Raw genomic sequence first — 18,154 nt, 5'->3', positions numbered from 1 at the left:
CTTGTATTTTTGGCTGACTCATTTAAGTTTCTAGCATGTCAACAGTTTATTGGTGCAGACGTTCGGTTTCCTGGAAAATTATTACTGAGAAAATTACTATGTGCAGGCAGAAGCTAGGTAACAGGAATATTTGCAGACTCCTTTTTTTAGCTCAATTAAAGTTTTCTAACTTTTAAACTGTGCCATATGGAATCACAATGATCTCCTAAGACTTTAACACTTGTGGGGAGTGAATGGATACCCCAAAATCTGACATTTTTACTTCCAAATTAGTAATGCTGTAACTTTCTGTATGTAGAATATTATGGATTCTATAAAGAAGCTTTCACACTTACATTGTGCTGTCTTTTATTAACTCTTATTTTCCTATTGTGATCTCCTCCCTTGAGATGTTCAGTCCAACTTCATCTTATGTGCCTGTTTGTTGCAAAGTGAAACTGCCTAAAATCACGATCTCTGAAGTTCTTCTGAGTCCCCCAGCTTTTAAATGTATAGGAGCCAATTGAATCTTTTCATACTATACGGACTACTGATGCAGGGTCCAAATAAAAATATTGGAGTGCTTTTAACGAGATTCCCTGGGGGGCTGCTCTGACTTACAGCAGCGTTGCACAGCCCTGATCCCTCCCCCAACCCCAGCACACCCCTGTGCCAGGGATGAGTACAAGGGCTACGTCCAGCCTAAGGCACCTTTGTGCTCTGGGAATTTTCCAGGGGTGGAGTGAGGGCCAGCCTCTGGGCCTTTGTGTGAAAGATACTAAGATGTGCTGAGGTAGTACTTGCATGATGTACTGGAAGCAGGAGGCCCTCCTGCAAGAACTAGCCTTTCTTTTTAGAAATGTATGTTTGAATTTATTGCAATATACTAGACCTCAGGGCTCCTTAGTGCCACATTAATACATGTAATTAATAATAACTTAAAAAATACTGGATTAAGGAACACTCCTTTTTTCTCACCTTTAGGATAGACCCAAGTGACTAGTGCTTTTCTTCTGTTTTCTTTTTTAGATAAAATGTGCACAGTACTGGCCACAGAAAGAGGAGAAAGAAATGCTCTTTGAGGATACAAACTTGAAGTTAACCTTGATTTCTGAAGATATAAAATCATATTACACAGTACGACAGCTAGAATTAGAAAACCTTCCCGTAAGTATGGAAAGCGTACCAGTCAAATAGTGTTGTCCTTGAATTCCCCATCATGGAGCTGTATTTCCTGATCCTGGTTTGTAAAGGCTTCCAGTACAAAGGGAATGGATGCTGAAATTGGGTAACATGCCCATCAGTGAGTTAGGAGGTTCTCAATATGTTAGCGTTGCTCTGGTCTGTGAATGCCAATGCAGTTTGCTCTAGACTGTACTGGTTGTGGGGATAAACACTTTTTTCAGCCTTTGATTTTCCCCAACAACATAGAAGTTAAACTCCAAAGTGTAAAGAATCAACATATATTAACATTTATGAGGTTAACTGTTGTAATTCAAAACATAATTTGAATGAATGGATATTCTATTGTGATGTCTTCAGCATTAGGCCTTCTCTACAGTGACAGCTACTTCTGGGGTATGTGTAGTTACACACTGCAATGAAAAGCAGGCTGCATCTAAAGGTGTGTGTGTGTTTGTGGCAGGCAGGCAGTGAAAGAGGCTGGCCAGGGAGAGACAGCAGGGAGCTGCCAGAGCCTTTTCCCACTGCCAGACTCTTTCATTGTGTTCAGGAAAGGCTCTGGCGGCAGGGAGGCAGCGGGACCCTACTCTGCTAAACACAGCAGTGTAGATAGAGGAGGCACTGCTCAGGGAGTGTAGAGCCCTGTAGAGTACATACCCTAAGGTTCTGGAGGCATTGCTTAGATGAATAGAGTGAAGATACTCACTATCTACACTGCATGTCCCCCTATAGCAGTGTAATTAACTCACTGCCGCAAGTATAGACCTAGTCTTAGATTCAATGTGGAACGTCAGGGCAGTGTTACCTTTATAACATCACTGTGTAAAAGTCCAGTATCTCTGTACAGGAATGTCTGAAATAATTGCTCTTCCAAGCACTCAATCATTACCAATTTGCTAAGGAATGTATACATGGAGCTTTTTAAAAAACATCTTCTGAAAACACCTTTTCTTGGAATTTGTCTCCTTATCCTTCCTACATGGACTTAAATCTTCACCTCTTCACACTGAAAGCCTTCAGCAAGGGAATCAGCAGCCTTCCTTACTTAGGGCTTGTCTTCACTACCAGGGTAAATCTACCTAAGTTAACGCTACTCCAGCTTTGTTATTCACGTTGCTGGAGTCGGTGTAGGTCGATTTACCCCAGTGTCTTCACTGCGCTGCGTCAACAGGAGGCACTCTACCGTTGATTTAGCGGGTCTTCACTCGATCTGCTAAATTGACACCCAGCAGTGTTGGTCCCTGATCCTGCAATGAGCTCTGTGCAGGTGGAACTCTGTGCCCACATGGAGCCCCACTGAGGCTCAGGCCCTTAGTTGCTAAAAGGGGACTCTCTATTTTTGGCAGTGACAAAATAAAACATTACAACGGGGGCAGTGGGGAACAGTGCAAAGCAATGCTGGGGATACACTGCACACATGGATAAATACAGCAGAGAGGAGTCATAGCAGAATCATTCAGAGCAGAGGGAGGGGCGGGGCACTGAAACTATGCTAGAGGAGATTGGCTAAAGGGGCAGCTACAGTGAGCGCATCTGATCAAAACTAACATCTGCATCTAGTTAAAATTGAAGTCCACAGAGCACCCCGAACGTGTGTTGGAGCAGGTGCATGTGGACAGGTAGTGAATGTCAAATACATTTTAGTGACATGCTAATTTCAGTTCTACTTTGATTTCAGTTTGCCTTTTTAGTTAGCTTTTTAAAACCTAGTACTGTCTGTTATTGGATAAGCACTCTGTCCCCCCTCACCTAATATTTATAATCTCTCCTAAAGATTTAGCACCTTGCTTCTATGCTCCTTCTTGCCAGGATGCTGAAAATAGGCCCATTGTCAGGTATAAATATCACTAGCCAAACTATACTAGCAAGAACTCAGAATTTGTCAGAAAAAACATCCCAGGTTACAGTGTCTATAGCAGACAAACTTCTAAAGCTTTGGTTCAAGATTTCAGGAGGCTGAGAGCATCAGTCTTAAGTCTTCTGAGATTGCTTTCAGCTTAGTAGACGTTGTTGGTTGTGAAGGAAAAGACTGTGCTAATATAAGGTCCTTGCTTTGGACAGGTCTGAGCTGCTCCTGCAACTTGAGGTACCTCATTTTCCAAAGAGTTCAGCCAGTCCATCTACTGGAAGGCCATAGTGCCCATTGTATATGGGGATAAAATGAACAGCTGAACTATAAACTGTAAAATTACTCTGTATAATTTAGTTTTATCTAGTGTCCTTCATTCAAAATATCACAAGGCTTTTATGGTGAGAGAATTATTTGTAAATTATATAGCTCCTTAGACATTCATGATATTTTACAAGCAAGTAGTGCTTTAGAATTGGGTTCAGCAGCTCTTAAATGCAGAATGGGAAAACTTCATAGGAAAATGGATTGGGTTAGATTAAAGCAGGGATTGGCAACCTTTGGCACACAACCCGTCAGGGAAATCCACTGGCGGGCCAGGATGGTTTGTTTACCTGCAGCGTCCGCAGGTTCGGCTGATTGCAGCTCCCACTGGCCGCGGTTTGCTTCCCCCAGCCAATGGGGGCTGCGGAAGCAGCGCAGGCCGAGGAATGTGCTAGCCGCCGCTTCCCGCAGCCCCCATTGGCTGGGGACGGCGAACTGCGACCAGTGGGAGCTGCGATCAGCCGAACCTGCGGACGCTGCAGATAAACCGTCCTGGACCACCAGCAGATTTCCCTGATGGGCCGCGTGCCAAAGGTTGCCGACCCCTGGATTAAAGGAAAGCAGCAAATGAGCGAGCAAGCAATTATTCTTGCTGAACGGTTAAAGAATGGAGACTGGAAGGATACAGTAATAGAATGGTGAGTAGGATTTAGTCCATCATAAATTTAAAGGGAATCATTTTTCAAGGTAAGATTTGGAAAGAGAAAGCAGCGTGGCATGAATTCAATATAGGGCAGTACAAGTGAAATCCTGCCCATTTCCTTATGAACTGTAGAATGTAGATGTGTATATTTGCAGCATCAAGACTGATCTTGGAAATCCCTTTGAATGTAATATACTTTGGAAATTGGTCACTTACTAGGAATATGAACATGTGTTGAGTGGTATTCTTCCTCTGATTAGTATGTTGTTGCAGACAGTAGCTGTGCTTGAATACTCTTTTTTTAAATCGTATCTAGAGATTCTTATAGCTTGGAAACATTATATTTTACAGGCACAGGAAACTAGAGAAATTCTGCACTTTCACTATACCACATGGCCTGACTTTGGAGTCCCAGAATCTCCTGCTTCGTTCCTCAACTTCCTGTTCAAAGTGAGAGAGTCTGGCTCACTGAGTCCTGAGCACGGACCCATTGTGGTGCATTGCAGTGCAGGAATTGGAAGATCGGGAACTTTTTGTTTGGTTGATACATGTCTTCTGCTGGTAAGAACCACTTACTCTAGATGGGAATAGGGAGTGAGTTACAACTTTGTGTAGTTACTTCTGGGAATTGCTTATATGAAGCTCATGCGAGCCGTGGCACCTTTCATGAATTGTGGTATATAGTGACACACATTCCTCTGAGACATTTGTCTCAACTTTTACTTTTGTCTTTGGTAATATTTTCATTCTAAAGCTAAAGCAAATTGAGCTTTGAATGGGCCATTGTGGGAGTATGAAAGAAAACTATCACTGGTTCCAATTGGAGTGACTCGCAAAGTTAGGCTTTGTCTTCCCTGCTAAGAAAAGTGGTCCTTGCCTAATTTACCTTGAGGTAAAACTAAAGTGCCTGATCTTTACTGTTTGTTTTTTACTTTGGGGATAGCTCACATGCATTAGTTATCCTGAGGTAAAACTGCATTTTTTTTTTTTTTTTAAAGCAGTGAGGGCCTGATAGAAGTCTCACATGTTACCTTCATCCCTATACCCGTTAACATGGGAACAGTTTGAAGCCTATGCAACAAATGAGTCGTTGTGTTGAAACACATTAGAGTGGGTATCTGTGTAAAGCAAGTTTCAAATCTTTACCTTCAGATGGACAAAAGGAAAGATCCTTCTTCTGTGGACATTAAGCAAGTTCTCTTAGAAATGAGAAAGTACAGAATGGGGCTTATACAGACAGCAGATCAACTTCGTTTCTCTTATTTGGCTGTTATTGAAGGAGCAAAATTTATTATGGGAGATGCTTCGGTGCAGGTGTGTATTGATTGCATATCATTTGTACATAGAGAAGGTGGGTGAGTTGGTTCAATAAAATATATTACATCCCCTACCTTGTCTCTCTCATATTCTGGGACCGACGCAGCTACAATACAGCATACAAAAATATCAGTTGTAGGGTAAATTAAGATCCACAAACCTCATAATTACATGTAGCCAGGCAAATGTCATGAGGGAAGTTAGCATGGTTGAATAAGGTTAAGAGGGCTGAATGAATCATTAAAGTACACACAATCCTTGGCATGAGTATTGTACAGTAATTTAAATTCTTGAGTAGTGCACAGTGCTCTTGGATCTAATGCATTGTTTTACGCATGTTGATGTGTTTGTATAAGTACAAATAGCCCACAATAGCTGCTGTCACATGGAAAGTTCTCCTCCTTGTGACGCTCTGGGAAACAGCTGGGAGATAGCCATTGCTGTGTGAGCCTCATGATGCTGTTTTGCTAAATCTTCTGTTTAGGCCCTTAACAATTTTCCAACATGCTGTAGATTCTGCCAGTGTTGTCTCCTTTGAAGCACGCGTGTTTAAGTTACTGCTAAGTAACACTACAGCACAAAATGGGGTTCATGTTGCTACTTAAGAGTTTTTCATGTAGGTGAAGCACTAAATTAAATCTCCAGTTAATGTTTCCCATATGTGTGGTTGGGCTGTGGGCATACTGTTCAGATGCATTCACCTCTGCCCTCCCACCAACTAAACAGTGACCCTGAAAGTAAAACAATGACTGATGTGTAAAGCCTGTGCCAGATTAATGTTAGAATTACAGTGGTTTTAATATAAAATGTATTATAATATAGCGGAGCTTAATAGCCACTTTCTTCTGTGTAGGAGCAGTGGAAAGAGCTTTCCAATGAAGACCTAGACCCTCCACCAGAACATACTCCCCCACCCCCGAGGCCACCAAAGCGAACATCAGAAATGCACAACGGGCGGATGCACGAACACACAGAGTTTTTCCCTAAGCACCAGGTGGTAGAGGAAGAGATCAGATGTGCAGTCAGCACTGTGGAGGAGATGGTACCTGATGGCTCATCTGTGCAGCTGGGTACAGACAGGTAATTCAGTCAAGTTGTTTGTGTTGATGTTTTTTGACTGTTCCAGGAAATCTGCTGTAGATTCACAGCTGTAAGTATGTAGAAATTTCCCTTGTTTGTGCCACTTAGCACCACCTGTAAAGCGTGTTGGACAGAACTTGAGACTTTCTCGTAACAGTGCTCCTAGAATAAGATTATAGCCCTTTATTTCCAAAGGCCCATGTGCTTGTTTAGGTGAGATGTGAAAAGGATACAAAAGCTACCTGACAGCTCTTGCTAGGCCATGACGAAAGATGGAGGAGGAGCAATGACTACATGGTTTAGCCTCACATGTAGGTGCATAAGGGGTTTGGTTATACAGGGCTCTCTTACATGTTAGGTGGATTGTCAGGCCTTCAGCTTGAAGTTAAGCCAGCTAGCTTCAACCACACCAATCAGTGCAGGTATCTGGTGCTCTACATACTTCATCAGATATATCCTGCAACATTTGAAAATGTCCTTTTAAGTCAGTTCAGTCCTGATGTTGTTAGAATATAGGAGTGGATAACTTTCATTCAGTATCAAAGCACCTGTTTGCCTTAAAGATGTAGTTCATCCAATTTGTTTTAAATCTACAGTTCTCTTGTCATATGTATCTTTCATGCTGGGCAACTATTTTTGCTTTCTACTACAGGTCAAATCAATTATGATCATTTAAAAAAAAAATCTCTTCAGCAGCGAATTTATTCTCCCTTTCAGGCTAGCTAGACTCAAGTATTTGATCTAAAGAATAAACCTATAACTTGGGGGGTGGGGAAATAGGGGTTTTTTGTGTTTAACCACTAGATGTCACTGCTGCTTCACTAGTCTGAAATATAGTATGCTATAAGAAAAGGAGTACTTATGGCACCTTAGAGACTAACCAATTTATTTGAGCATAAGCTTTCGTGAGCTACAGCTCACTCCATCGGATGCATACTGTGGAAAGTGTAGAAGATCTTTTTATATACACACAAAGCATGCATCTGATGAAGTGAGCTGTAGCTCACGAAAGCTTATGCTCAAATAAATTGGTTAGTCTCTAAGGTGCCACAAGTACTCCTTTTCTTTTTGTGAATACAGACTAACACGGCTGTTACTCTGAAACCTGTCATAGTATGCTATGTTACCATAGATTCCAGTAGATTCTACTGTAACCATCCTTAGTTTTTAATGCACTGGATATTGATCTACTTCTGACAGTCTTTGTCCAAGATAGCCAACTGAAAACCCATTCTGGGAGGAAAGGGCAAGGGGACGACATCAGAGTTTACCAGGAGAACAGTTGAGGGGAGAATTCCAGGGCTATCAGGCAAATAAAACACATGATCACACCTGGGACACACCCAGTTTCGTAAGGGAATACTAGGAACAGGAGCATCTAACTTTCAACATTTCCCACAAAGTTCTGGAGATTTTTTTTGGCAAATAAAGCTGGGAAACTTAGTGCCTTGACCCGCCTTGTGAAACTGGCTGGAGATTGACCCTAAGAGCTGTAAGTATTGACACGAAATGAGGCACGCTCAGTAGATTTTCCTCCCCTTAAGCTGGTCTCCATAATTTTTTTTTATCTATGAAAGGACATGCTTGCCCTGTAGTGCCCCCTGCTGATGACCTACGTGGGAGTCAGTGTGATGCCACATGATGGAATTACTGATTATTTTTTTTTATTATTATTATTATTATTTTAGTTGCCTTTTAAAAAAAAATCTAGGGAACTAAGCGCAAAATTAAATATAGAATTAAAACTTTAAGGGTATAGAAAAATAGTACAGTATGTGATCTTGTAATTATACTCTATCCTAATGCATACACACAAGGGGGCCAAATAAAGGTTGAACAAGCAAACTTAATTCTGGCGTTTCTTTACTTTTGAGTGCTTGACTTTGCAGCCTTAATCTCTTAATTTAGGAGCATGTTGTGTATAATTATACAGAGCTGAAGCCCTACTGTCTTGCTCCAACAATTGCGCACGCTTTGGTGATAACAGGTTCAGCGTTTCGGTGCAAGTAGTGCTTGTGTGTTTTTATGGGCCCAGAATAGTTTTGAATATATTCACGGTCAGGAATTCCTATTTGTAAGGATGATTGCCGGATGTGTGGCCTTGAAGTGGAGAATCTGAACTGGGTAGATGCTTGAGTATCATCAGGGATATGGCAATCAACTTGGGATAAGAAGCAACTTGTTTACTAGCAACACCCAGCTGATTAGGGCAATAAATATCAGTTTAAATCTCTAACTGAAAGCCCTAACTATAATCTTTAAAAGGATACATCTTGTGCATCAGGTGTAAAATCTCTTGCTGATAACTGATCTACATCTTCATCTGTAAGTGTCCATGAGGTGTCTGGATTGGGCCTCAGTGTCTGCACACCTTCCCCCTCAAGGGGAGAATACTATACTGAATATTTATTTCTTCATCCCTCAGTACTAGTCAAGACACTGAACCGAGGAGGAGAACTGTTGGTGAAAATCTGTGTGCCTCGCCCCACAAAGAAGAGCCAGTGAAGTCAGAAAACATAGAAGAGGATGAGGAGAACATGATGACAACTTGGAAGCCATTTCTAGTGAATATCTGTATGTTCACTGTCCTCACAGCAGGAGCTTACCTCTGTTACAGGGTATGTTTTCATTGATGGACATGTCAGCAAGATTGAGTATACAAAGAACAACAACAGTTTGACCAGTGTGTAATCCGCTTCTATGAAAGAAATCTAATTGAGGCATCTGAGCCTTGTCTCAGTGGAAATATACCTTAGGTTGAAAGGCTGGAACTTTTGGTTAGGGCTTAAAGAGAGAATTGATGCACTAGGGTTTAATTTAGCCCTGTGGTCCCAAGAACATAATATTCTAATCTCAGGGCCTTAAAATATTCAGGAGTAAGCAGAGAAAATGCCAAATAAGTCTTTTTTTTTTTTTTTTTTCCTTTGGTTTTTTTTTCTTTTTTCTGGAATAATAGAATTACAACACATTGTTGTTTTTAGCCTTTTTTAAAAGCCAGTTCTTTTTCTTTGTGTTACTTCAGAAAGAAACTAGGCGCAAGTGAAACTTGCTTGTACTCTCCAAGTGTTGTAACCAAATACATGATTTATATTATTACTGAGTTCCCAAAAAGAGAGAGAATCCACATATCTGAAGAATGTAAACTTTTTGGTCTCACTTCATCTATTAAAGACTCAGTTGTGGGCAGTGCCTGTGGTATTGATATATTTAATCATGGCATAACTGTTCTTAACTAGCTTCTTTTACATATCTTTATAAAAACAGGCTTCTGCATTTGCTCAGGGTATCCCAACATGTCAAACATTGTGTTTTTTAAAAAAAACAAAAAAAAGTATTTCCCCATTGACTTTTTTTGTTGCACTCTACTTGCACCTATGCCTACTTACATTGTACCAATCTCTGTAAAGTTGTTTTTACCTTTATATTCTGGGATGTGGGGGAGGAGGGAAGCAGGAAGGGAAATTCAACCAAAACATGTCCACCAGCATTTTACAGCTGTTCAGCTGGCGTTTAGAAGGACCAGTTTTTAAACTTCATCATTTGGATCGTAAAAATGCAGTTTCACTCTAAACCTGGCTTGTAAGGAGTAATGTGCTTTGTGCACAAACCAGAGGGAGGAGGAGCGTACTCCAGGATGATGTGAGAAACGATTTGGAAAACATTTCAATATATCCAGAGCAATTAATGCCTTGGCAGCTTCCTTAACAAACATAAAAGATCAACAGAAGACCTGTTGGTCTTTGAACATACCAGTTGGCTTATCATGATGCAAGCGATTGTGTGATCTTCTTTTAAGTAAAGATTTCAAAATTGACTTTAGTTTGGTTTGAAATTATGTTGTTAAATGATTACTGGGGTAGTGGGGCATAAGTGCCTGAGGCCTTGCAGCTCTGCAGATGTGGGTGTTCCTATCCTAGCTCAAAGTGAGAAAAGAGCTGGGTGGTGTAGAGTACAGATTAGGACAAAACAACCGAACAATGGCTCAGTTGGTTGTGCCTACTCAAGAGAGGCCCAGGACTTGAATAGTGTTAGGAGTGCATCAGCAGAGCTGTGACTGGAGGCTTGCATTGCACTAAACCTAATTCTCATCAATGCCGTTAATCTTTTCCTTTCATGAGTTCGAAATTCATACATTTTAAACAATAGAGAAAATCTTTGCTCATAGGGCAGAGATTAGAAGCAAATTCACTACTTAAAGCAGTAGTGGTTATAACTAAACCATGATGACTGATCTGCAAGTGTTACTAATCAGTGCTTTTAAAATGCATTCTAGTTGTATAGCACTTAACCACCGTTCTCAGTGTAAACATCTTTATGGAGTATATTGTGTAACAGTCCTTTCACTCCATATTTATTTTTTTCAAAGCTGCCAGTAGCTCTTGCTCTTTCCTTAAATCCATAAGGTGTTGACTTGGGGTGGAAGGGTTGTTTTTATTTGTTTTGGGGTTTTTTAAATGTTAAGCTTGCATCAAGGGCTTCTCAAAAGTACAATAATAATAAATCCTCAGGTAGTACTGGGAATTAAAAATTTACCTGTGAGACTGTTGGTCAGACCAGTACTTGAAAGGGGGAATATTGTAAGCAGTCAGTATTTAGTATATTATTGGAAACATGAAAAATTGAGTATAGAAAAATGATATAATATATAATGGATCATTTGTGTATTTAAGATACAGTATGTGATTGCTTTGTCCCCGTTATTCTCTCCATCATCTGGTAGAATATTGTTGTAAGGCAACATTTGTACCCCCTTTGTATTAGAATGCATGTAAAGTCTTCTAGTGTCCTGATTAAATACCATGTGCTTGAAAGATGAAAAAACTTATACTTCTGCTTACTGATGTGCCCAAATTATATTTGCATGATCTGATCATTTAAGTGGCTGTGGTTCAAAGGGTGTTGCTGAAAGTGTCTTCATTCAGCGATACATTGATTTGGTGTTTATCAGGTAACGTACTTGCCTAATATTTGGCACGATTTTTTATTGAATTTCTGCATACTCAGTGTAACCCGGTTGTTTAGCATAGTTCATTTCAGCTGAGTAAGTATAATACAGACATTCCAAAGTGTGTATTAAGCCATATTCACACCTCACCTCCAGTCAATTTTGGCAACAAATATCTCAACAATTTCAGAATGACTTGCTGTGCTGCCTTCAGAAACTTGCACTTGGGGAAACTCTGCTTTTGGAAAGGTCACCAATAAAGCAAGGTTTCAAGTGAGTGCTTTGTGCCATCAGGCCCTACTTACTTTGTTTCTAGCGATCAAGACTTGTGAAATAAATGAGTGGCCTATAAACTGAATGGAACTTACAGTATTTTCCTCTATTTGGACAAATGTAAATATTGGGGTTGATGAAAGTATGGAATCCACAGTTGTACTGTACTTGCAACCTTTCCCACAAATTAAAACTTAGACACATCTCACTATACAGAGAGACAGCAGCTCTAGCTAATATGCCGCTTTCTCCCAGTTAACTTTACTACTTGGCTTTCATCTGTTTGAAGTCAAGGGGAGGCCTTGTACTGTAGTGGGAACGTACAGTGGAATGCCCTGTAAGCCGTGAGGTGTGTATAAGGCTTATAATGCTAAACTGTAAGCATTTTGTTTTGATGTCCTGTATATGTATGTAGTAGTTTGGGTGTGTGTATATACAGTAGTGTTTCAAAGTGGGTGTATTGATTAACCTGTTCTTGGGAAAAATGGACAAATATCCATGTTAAAATTGTTAGAAAGTTAGCTGCTCTGCTATATGCCTTAAGCAAATATTTACTCATCAGGTCTTTCTTTTTTTACAGATTGCCATAGAATAAACTTTTTTAAAAAAATATAAAAAAATAAAAAACAAAAGCTAAATGTTTTGGTATAATACATTTTCAGGTATCTTGTCTTTTGTGTAAGGCGCTGCAACGACCTCAGTTTTCAGTAACTGTACAGTTTTTCAATTTCCCATACAAGTTTTCAGTTCTCATTTTAGTTGCAACAATAAAATTTTTTTAAAGAATGGATGTATGAGTCTTTCCACTTCCTGTTTTATCACAGAGGTAGAGATGATTTAGTCACTCTAACAAATTTAGACCTTTGGGTTATCAACAGGATTTCACCTCCTACTGATTATTTTGTGATTTCTCACATTAATAGAAATATTAAGAATATTTCCACTAGTGCAGAAAACTTGCTTTCAGGTCAGTAACTAGATGTCTGCTGTAAAATAAAATGCATTTTCACTACAGATCTGCTTGCTCATAGATGTTCAACTGAGTTTTTAAATATGTAGTGTTTGGGTCATATCAGTAAACTCTCTGATGTGCAACCTGCAACATTAAAGATCTCTAAAGCACTATAATTGTTCTTACAACAGTTTACTAGCTGTGGATTGACTTGCTAAATTTGTTCTTCAGGATGGGACTATATGCTACATCAACCTGTACAACAAGGTTTCCTGCAGATGTAAATATGACATCTCCAAGTACTCTGGGTGCTTTTTCATAGACTTTTTAATGAGACAAGCTTTGGGCCTTTTGATTACCGTTAGATCAATGTCCGTTATGAGAGTGGTGGTTGTACACATTCCCCTGCTCTGTATGTGTATATAGTTTAAGTAAAGCTGCCTAGAGATGCCAATCCCAGTAATCCCTTAAAAAGACGTGAGAAACACCAGTGTCGAAGAGATGGGATATGACACTGAGTCACGTTAGTGTAACTGCATAAAACCTAGCTCAGACTGCAGCTTGGATCAACTTCGTTCTTGTATTGTAATCCTCTCTCACTTTTAAACAAACTATTCCTTGTTCTCTTGTAAGGATGAAGTTATAATATATGCAAATATTACAATTGTGTGCATGCTCTCTGCTTGTAAATGTCTGCAAATTAAGTGGAGCTCTGTGTACTGCTGAGGAAGAGCTCTCCTGTTTTACGTTTGGAGTGGAACAGTAACCGAAAGATGCTTTTCAAGCCAGCATGTCTCCTCCCTAACTTTCCTCTTTTTTTTTTTTTTTTTTTTATTTAGGAGAGCAAAAAGTTTCAGCCTGACTTTGAATGCCAGGCCTATGTTCTGTTTATTTCCCCAAAACAGCCAGAGCAGGTGCTAATAAACTTATGCTTCTAAAATAATACTGGTAACTAAACAAATAAATTCAGGTTCATATTTCATAAGCAGTGACCATAGAACTAAATATGTGATATATCCTCCCCCATATTTGGCTGTGGCTTATTTCACTGGTTTTGTTCTAAGGGATCTGTTTAACTAATAGTTGCCCCCGTAATGTTTTCAGCACACAGACTGTTTGCAAAAAGGCAAGCACTTAATGTTTTATTTAAAATTTTAGAAAACTGTACGTAAACCAACATAGAAATAAATACTGAATAGAAAAGTACAAAGCACAATATACTGTATAATATATACATAAAGACCAAGACTGTTCAAGTATTGTGCCTCACGTGAAGTTCCTAAACCCCTATTTGAATACTCAGAGTGGGTGGTCTTATTCTAAGAGCTGAGCATTCAGCACCTTCTGTTGAAAATCAGGCCACTTCTAGGTGCTCAAGTATGGATTAAGGAGCCTGACTTCAGGTACCTTTTTTTAATCTTAGCCTAAGATTAAACAATTAAGTGTATAAATTAAAAACTTGACACTTCTGCCTGGAGCTGTCCATATACAACTCAGTTCTATACACTTAATCCATAAATGTGAAGGACAGGCATGTGCTGAATTCTTAAAGTAAACAAGTGAGGTTGAAGGAATATTCCCTTAATAGTTTCCTCCTATCTACGCTTACACAGTTTTCAGATTAGAGTTAATTTCAAACATCTCTTGTTTAAAGCACTGAAATCCCAATTTGTCTACTGCACATTTTTACATTGCTTCCAGAAACCAATGAACTTTTAAGATCTTACTCAAATTTACAAGATAGCACAGACCAGCCTAGAAATGATGTTTTAAAGTGCATGGCAGCTGCTATGACATCAGACAGAACAAGTGCTGGTTTATAACTTCAGCTTGGACTAGTTTTCTGCAGATCTAACTAAGTGTATATAGGTATTCTGGCTCCTGAGTGCTGCTGTCCACATCCACATTGTCTTATATCCATAAAATCAAAACTCTAAGGCTGTAGGAAAGCTACATCTAGGACCAGCTATTCAGCTGCTGTAATCTAGTGGAGTTATGCTCCTTTCACACCAACTGAGGAGCTGACCCTTCATTTTTAAGTAGTTTGTGTCAAAGGAGGGGAAAACACTTTGGGATGATAATGAACAGGCCCATTGCCATCAGTTCAGAGTTTCTACATGTGAAGCAGAAAGGAAACCTCTATCTCTTCACACTAAGCTTTATTTCTGCTCATGCTCTCTGCACTAAGAGAGGCAGTACTGTCACATGCCAGGTCTAAGGCTACACTTTACCTTTGCTCCCTTGCCACTCATGAATCCCCACAGAAGAGGAGGAGAATGAGTTTGTGAAATTGAGTCAGGATTCTTAGTGAAAACAAACAAGTTACTAAGTCTCCTGTTAGACTCCCTTTTGCCTCCTAATCTGGGCAGACTGAGTTTTTTCAAGGTTTATTGTGCTTCCTGGTGGACACAGCCTGAGAGGGGCTGATGGATTTACACTAGCACCACACAGTGATACTTCATGGTTTTAGCTCAGTGTCAGAAGAATTCTGATCCATCTGCTGTGGTTTTTTTTTTTTTTTTTTTTTTGTCCTAACCCCCCAAATGGATGCTCCCACTCAATATTCTGAAATCTGCTAGATACCTGTGTGTGCTAATTTAACCACCTATTGGTAAATGGAAAATATACCATGGAAACCAAATCCTTCTGTAGCCACCTGGGCTGTAGGTCAGACCTGGGTTGTAGATCAGCTTCAGCATTTCATTTAGTTAAAATATTGTGATTTCAATTTCAGCTTCTTGGTATACAGTGTCTCTCAACTCACAGCATACTCTGTCCATTTTTTCAAAGGCTAGTCGTCCTTTTTCACCTACAAATAAAGATAGACAGATCATAGTGAGGACAAAAAATCTGTGAGGGAAGCTCAGATGAGGTGAGGATCTGTTAAAAGTTTCACCATAGCTCTGCACCTCCTCTTATGACCTTGTTACAACTTGGGTGTTCAATCACTCTTGAAAATCACCACCTTAGTGTTTTTTGGATGCTCAGCTTGAGACACCTTTAAAAGGGACCCAGTTTCAAAAAATGGCTGAGCAGCTACCTGCTGAAAATCAGGCCCCTTTAAGACATCAGTTTGGTGTGTCCAGAAAAGAGACACCCAAAAGCATAAGTAGTTTGAAAAATTTGGCCTGAATGCAGATGAATTGTTGTAAAGGAATACCTTAAAATGAAACCATTCTTGTTTCCTGGGGCAATTGTCTAGTCGCTGGCCATGAATCTAGCTGTGGTAAGAAATGTAGTACAAGTGAAAAGAGAGCCAATATGTACTATCTATGTCAAAGGTACTTGGGGAGTCTCTTTAGTTACTACATATGTGCTCCCATCCTGCCTCACTCAAACAGTAATTGCACAGAATCAGATCCCATCTTTGCCAACCTAATTTCAGTTCCTTGATGGCAACTGGATCACAGCTTAATTTTTCTCTCTGGAAAATGCAAGTTAATGAATACACCCCTCTGATATTCTTGGCAGTTACATTCTGAGCTTGACCCCCTGTGTCAATTGAGTTTTACACTGCTGTAACTCAATTGAATCAGTCTCTATATGTGCAATTGGCCTCTTTATTTACAACAGTGATGTCCGTACTACATATTTTAAAATCAAATCCTACCTAGATTCAATAAGACTTCGCCCTAGTTATCAGTCTGGTTAGACTTTTACATCTATGGCTCCCAAAAGACACACGTACCAAATGCTAATATTTTGCTAACAATGGTGTTGACAGCAATGCTGGAATATCTTTAATTTTATGCCTTGTTTGTTACCTGAAATTATCTTGATGCTCACTGTCCCTTTACAATGGTTAATAGTTTGTACAGCACTTCCCCCTCAAGCTGTCTTCTGGGCCTGTATATATACAAAGCCTTGAAAGACTTAGCATGTATGTTGTATTAAGATTATTGTAATGTTCTGACCCAGTGTGTCATAAAACCTGTTATCTCCGCCTTAAACGCATTCTTTTGCTGACGCATGTTGGTAAAACTTTAGGCCTATTTTGTTTTCTTAATAGCTCATCTGTCTCTCTCCTTTCAGCATCTTTATTTAAAGCTGCAGTAAACATTTACCAAATGACAGCGTTGTTTCCCTGGCAGCGTTCCGTACATCCTCTGCTTCAGACTGACACAGGCTGGCAATCTGCTCAATGCTTTCTATGGCCTGTTTGGGATAAGAAAAAACTGCAGCATTATCTATTTAATCTTGATCATTTCTCTCAAACAGTTTTCCCACCATAACACCAAGGTACTATCTGTTGCATAAATACGCAGACATGCACCAGCTGTTCAACTGCCATCTCTTCTTGTATCTCAATTCTAAAATGGTTGTTTTCCCTTCCCCCCAACCCCCTCCCCATCCTCCCGAATTGGCTATAGGTTGGTTTTCTTAGCGTAGGCATAAGTTTGCCACCTTCTAGCCTAGACTCAAAGGATTAAAGTTTTGAAGATATAGGATGTGATTTACCACTGCATTACTCCAGTATTGTACTTCAGTTTTATGCCAGTGTAACTCCATTGAAACTGCAAGTAATGCAATGGTGAACCAGGCCCGAAGAGCACTGAGTCAGCCAAGTTATCACACAGTTGCAGACACAAAGGGCCCAAGACGGCTTTCTATCAGTCATTCCTAAAAAGTAAGAGTTAGTGGCTTGGTCTATCTTGTGATTTTTTTTTTTTTTAAATAAGGAAATGCAAAGAGTTGTGCTGACAGTAGTTGCTTATGTGCAAAATAACTGGTTATGAAAGTTATTGGAAGGATTTGACTCCCCTCTGTGCAGGAAAAGTTCTGCTAATTTGTGTTGAATTCTGCTGGTAACTTAAGACAGAAAGCGGACAGATTTTTTTAAAAGACGAGAGCCTGGAGCATGCTGGGATTGTTGATGAGCAGTTACTCTCAAAGCAGGATTAGAAATGTATTCAGCCAATCTTAAAGCAAGAGCACAAACTCTATTCTGTGCTTGATTCCATTGTTAGTACCTTGCTAGAAGCTAAAATGTCTTTCCAATCAGAACCTGTTTTCCAACCCAACTCTTCTCCCTATTAAGAGTGAAGTGGTAACTAAGAATGTTCATTGTGTCTACTCTCTATACTCTAGTTGTTGTCCTGGTTCGAATAGGATTTACATGACCATTGCTCTCTCTGCTGGTTGCCTCAAGTAGCAGCAAAAACCATTCGGAGCTAAAGAAAACCCCAGTTTCCTCATATATATGAGGTAATTTAAAGAAAAATCTGAACAATGCCCACCAGAAAAAATTAAGATGAACCTTTGGCCATACAACTGGACACAGCCCCACATGATAAAAATCCAGTTACCCAGTCAAACACACTTACTCTGAGGTTTTTGAGAGCCAGACATGCAGCTTGCTGTATTTTTGCATCACACTCAGCTAAAATATCCGTGTAAAAAAGCAGAGCCTAGAAAATAAGATTGAGTGATTGGTTACCCTGCAAATAACTTCTCGAGTGTTCTGCATGCCAAGTGGACTGAGATCCAGTGCTGCTTTACCTATTTGAAACTGATCAAACAACACACAAGAATAACTTCTGATGCTGAAAGGCAGCAGTCTCTGGGGTGGAATATGGCGGGTGTCAATAGTGCAGGTTAGAACCGAACAGA

At 39.8% G+C, this 18,154-nt stretch overlaps 2 protein-coding genes across 11 annotated transcripts in view; one reads left to right on the top strand and one right to left on the bottom strand.

Annotated features, from left to right (window-relative positions):
- PTPN1 (protein tyrosine phosphatase non-receptor type 1) overlaps positions 1–12,382 on the top strand; it is a 60,492-nt gene extending 48,110 nt beyond the window's left edge. For 3 of the 4 annotated variants that reach the window (XM_037915515.2, XM_043527346.1, XM_043527347.1), the window contains 5 exons: positions 1,009–1,146; positions 4,329–4,538; positions 5,130–5,291; positions 6,148–6,374; positions 8,800–12,382. In XM_037915515.2, coding sequence (XP_037771443.1) covers positions 1,009–1,146; positions 4,329–4,538; positions 5,130–5,291; positions 6,148–6,374; positions 8,800–9,007 — 945 coding nt within the window. In that variant the 3' untranslated portion in view covers positions 9,008–12,382. The remainder of the gene's footprint in view (positions 1–1,008; positions 1,147–4,328; positions 4,539–5,129; positions 5,292–6,147; positions 6,375–8,799) is intronic. The other variant, XM_037915516.2, reaches the window with a different exon arrangement.
- A 1,277-nt stretch (positions 12,383–13,659) lies between these two features.
- RIPOR3 (RIPOR family member 3) overlaps positions 13,660–18,154 on the bottom strand; it is a 69,322-nt gene continuing 64,827 nt past the window's right edge. For all 7 annotated transcript variants that reach the window (XM_037915507.2, XM_037915512.2, XM_037915510.2 and 4 more), the window contains 3 exons: positions 17,869–17,952; positions 16,609–16,699; positions 13,660–15,353 (listed from right to left, as the gene is read on the bottom strand). In XM_037915507.2, the coding sequence (XP_037771435.1) occupies positions 15,253–15,353; positions 16,609–16,699; positions 17,869–17,952 (276 nt within the window). In that variant the 3' untranslated portion in view covers positions 13,660–15,252. The remainder of the gene's footprint in view (positions 15,354–16,608; positions 16,700–17,868; positions 17,953–18,154) is intronic.

This window comes from Chelonia mydas, chromosome 13 (assembly GCF_015237465.2).
Source record: "Chelonia mydas isolate rCheMyd1 chromosome 13, rCheMyd1.pri.v2, whole genome shotgun sequence".
NCBI classification, from domain to species: Eukaryota; Metazoa; Chordata; order Testudines; family Cheloniidae; genus Chelonia; species Chelonia mydas.
This window is presented reverse-complemented; position numbering and strand designations above follow the sequence as displayed.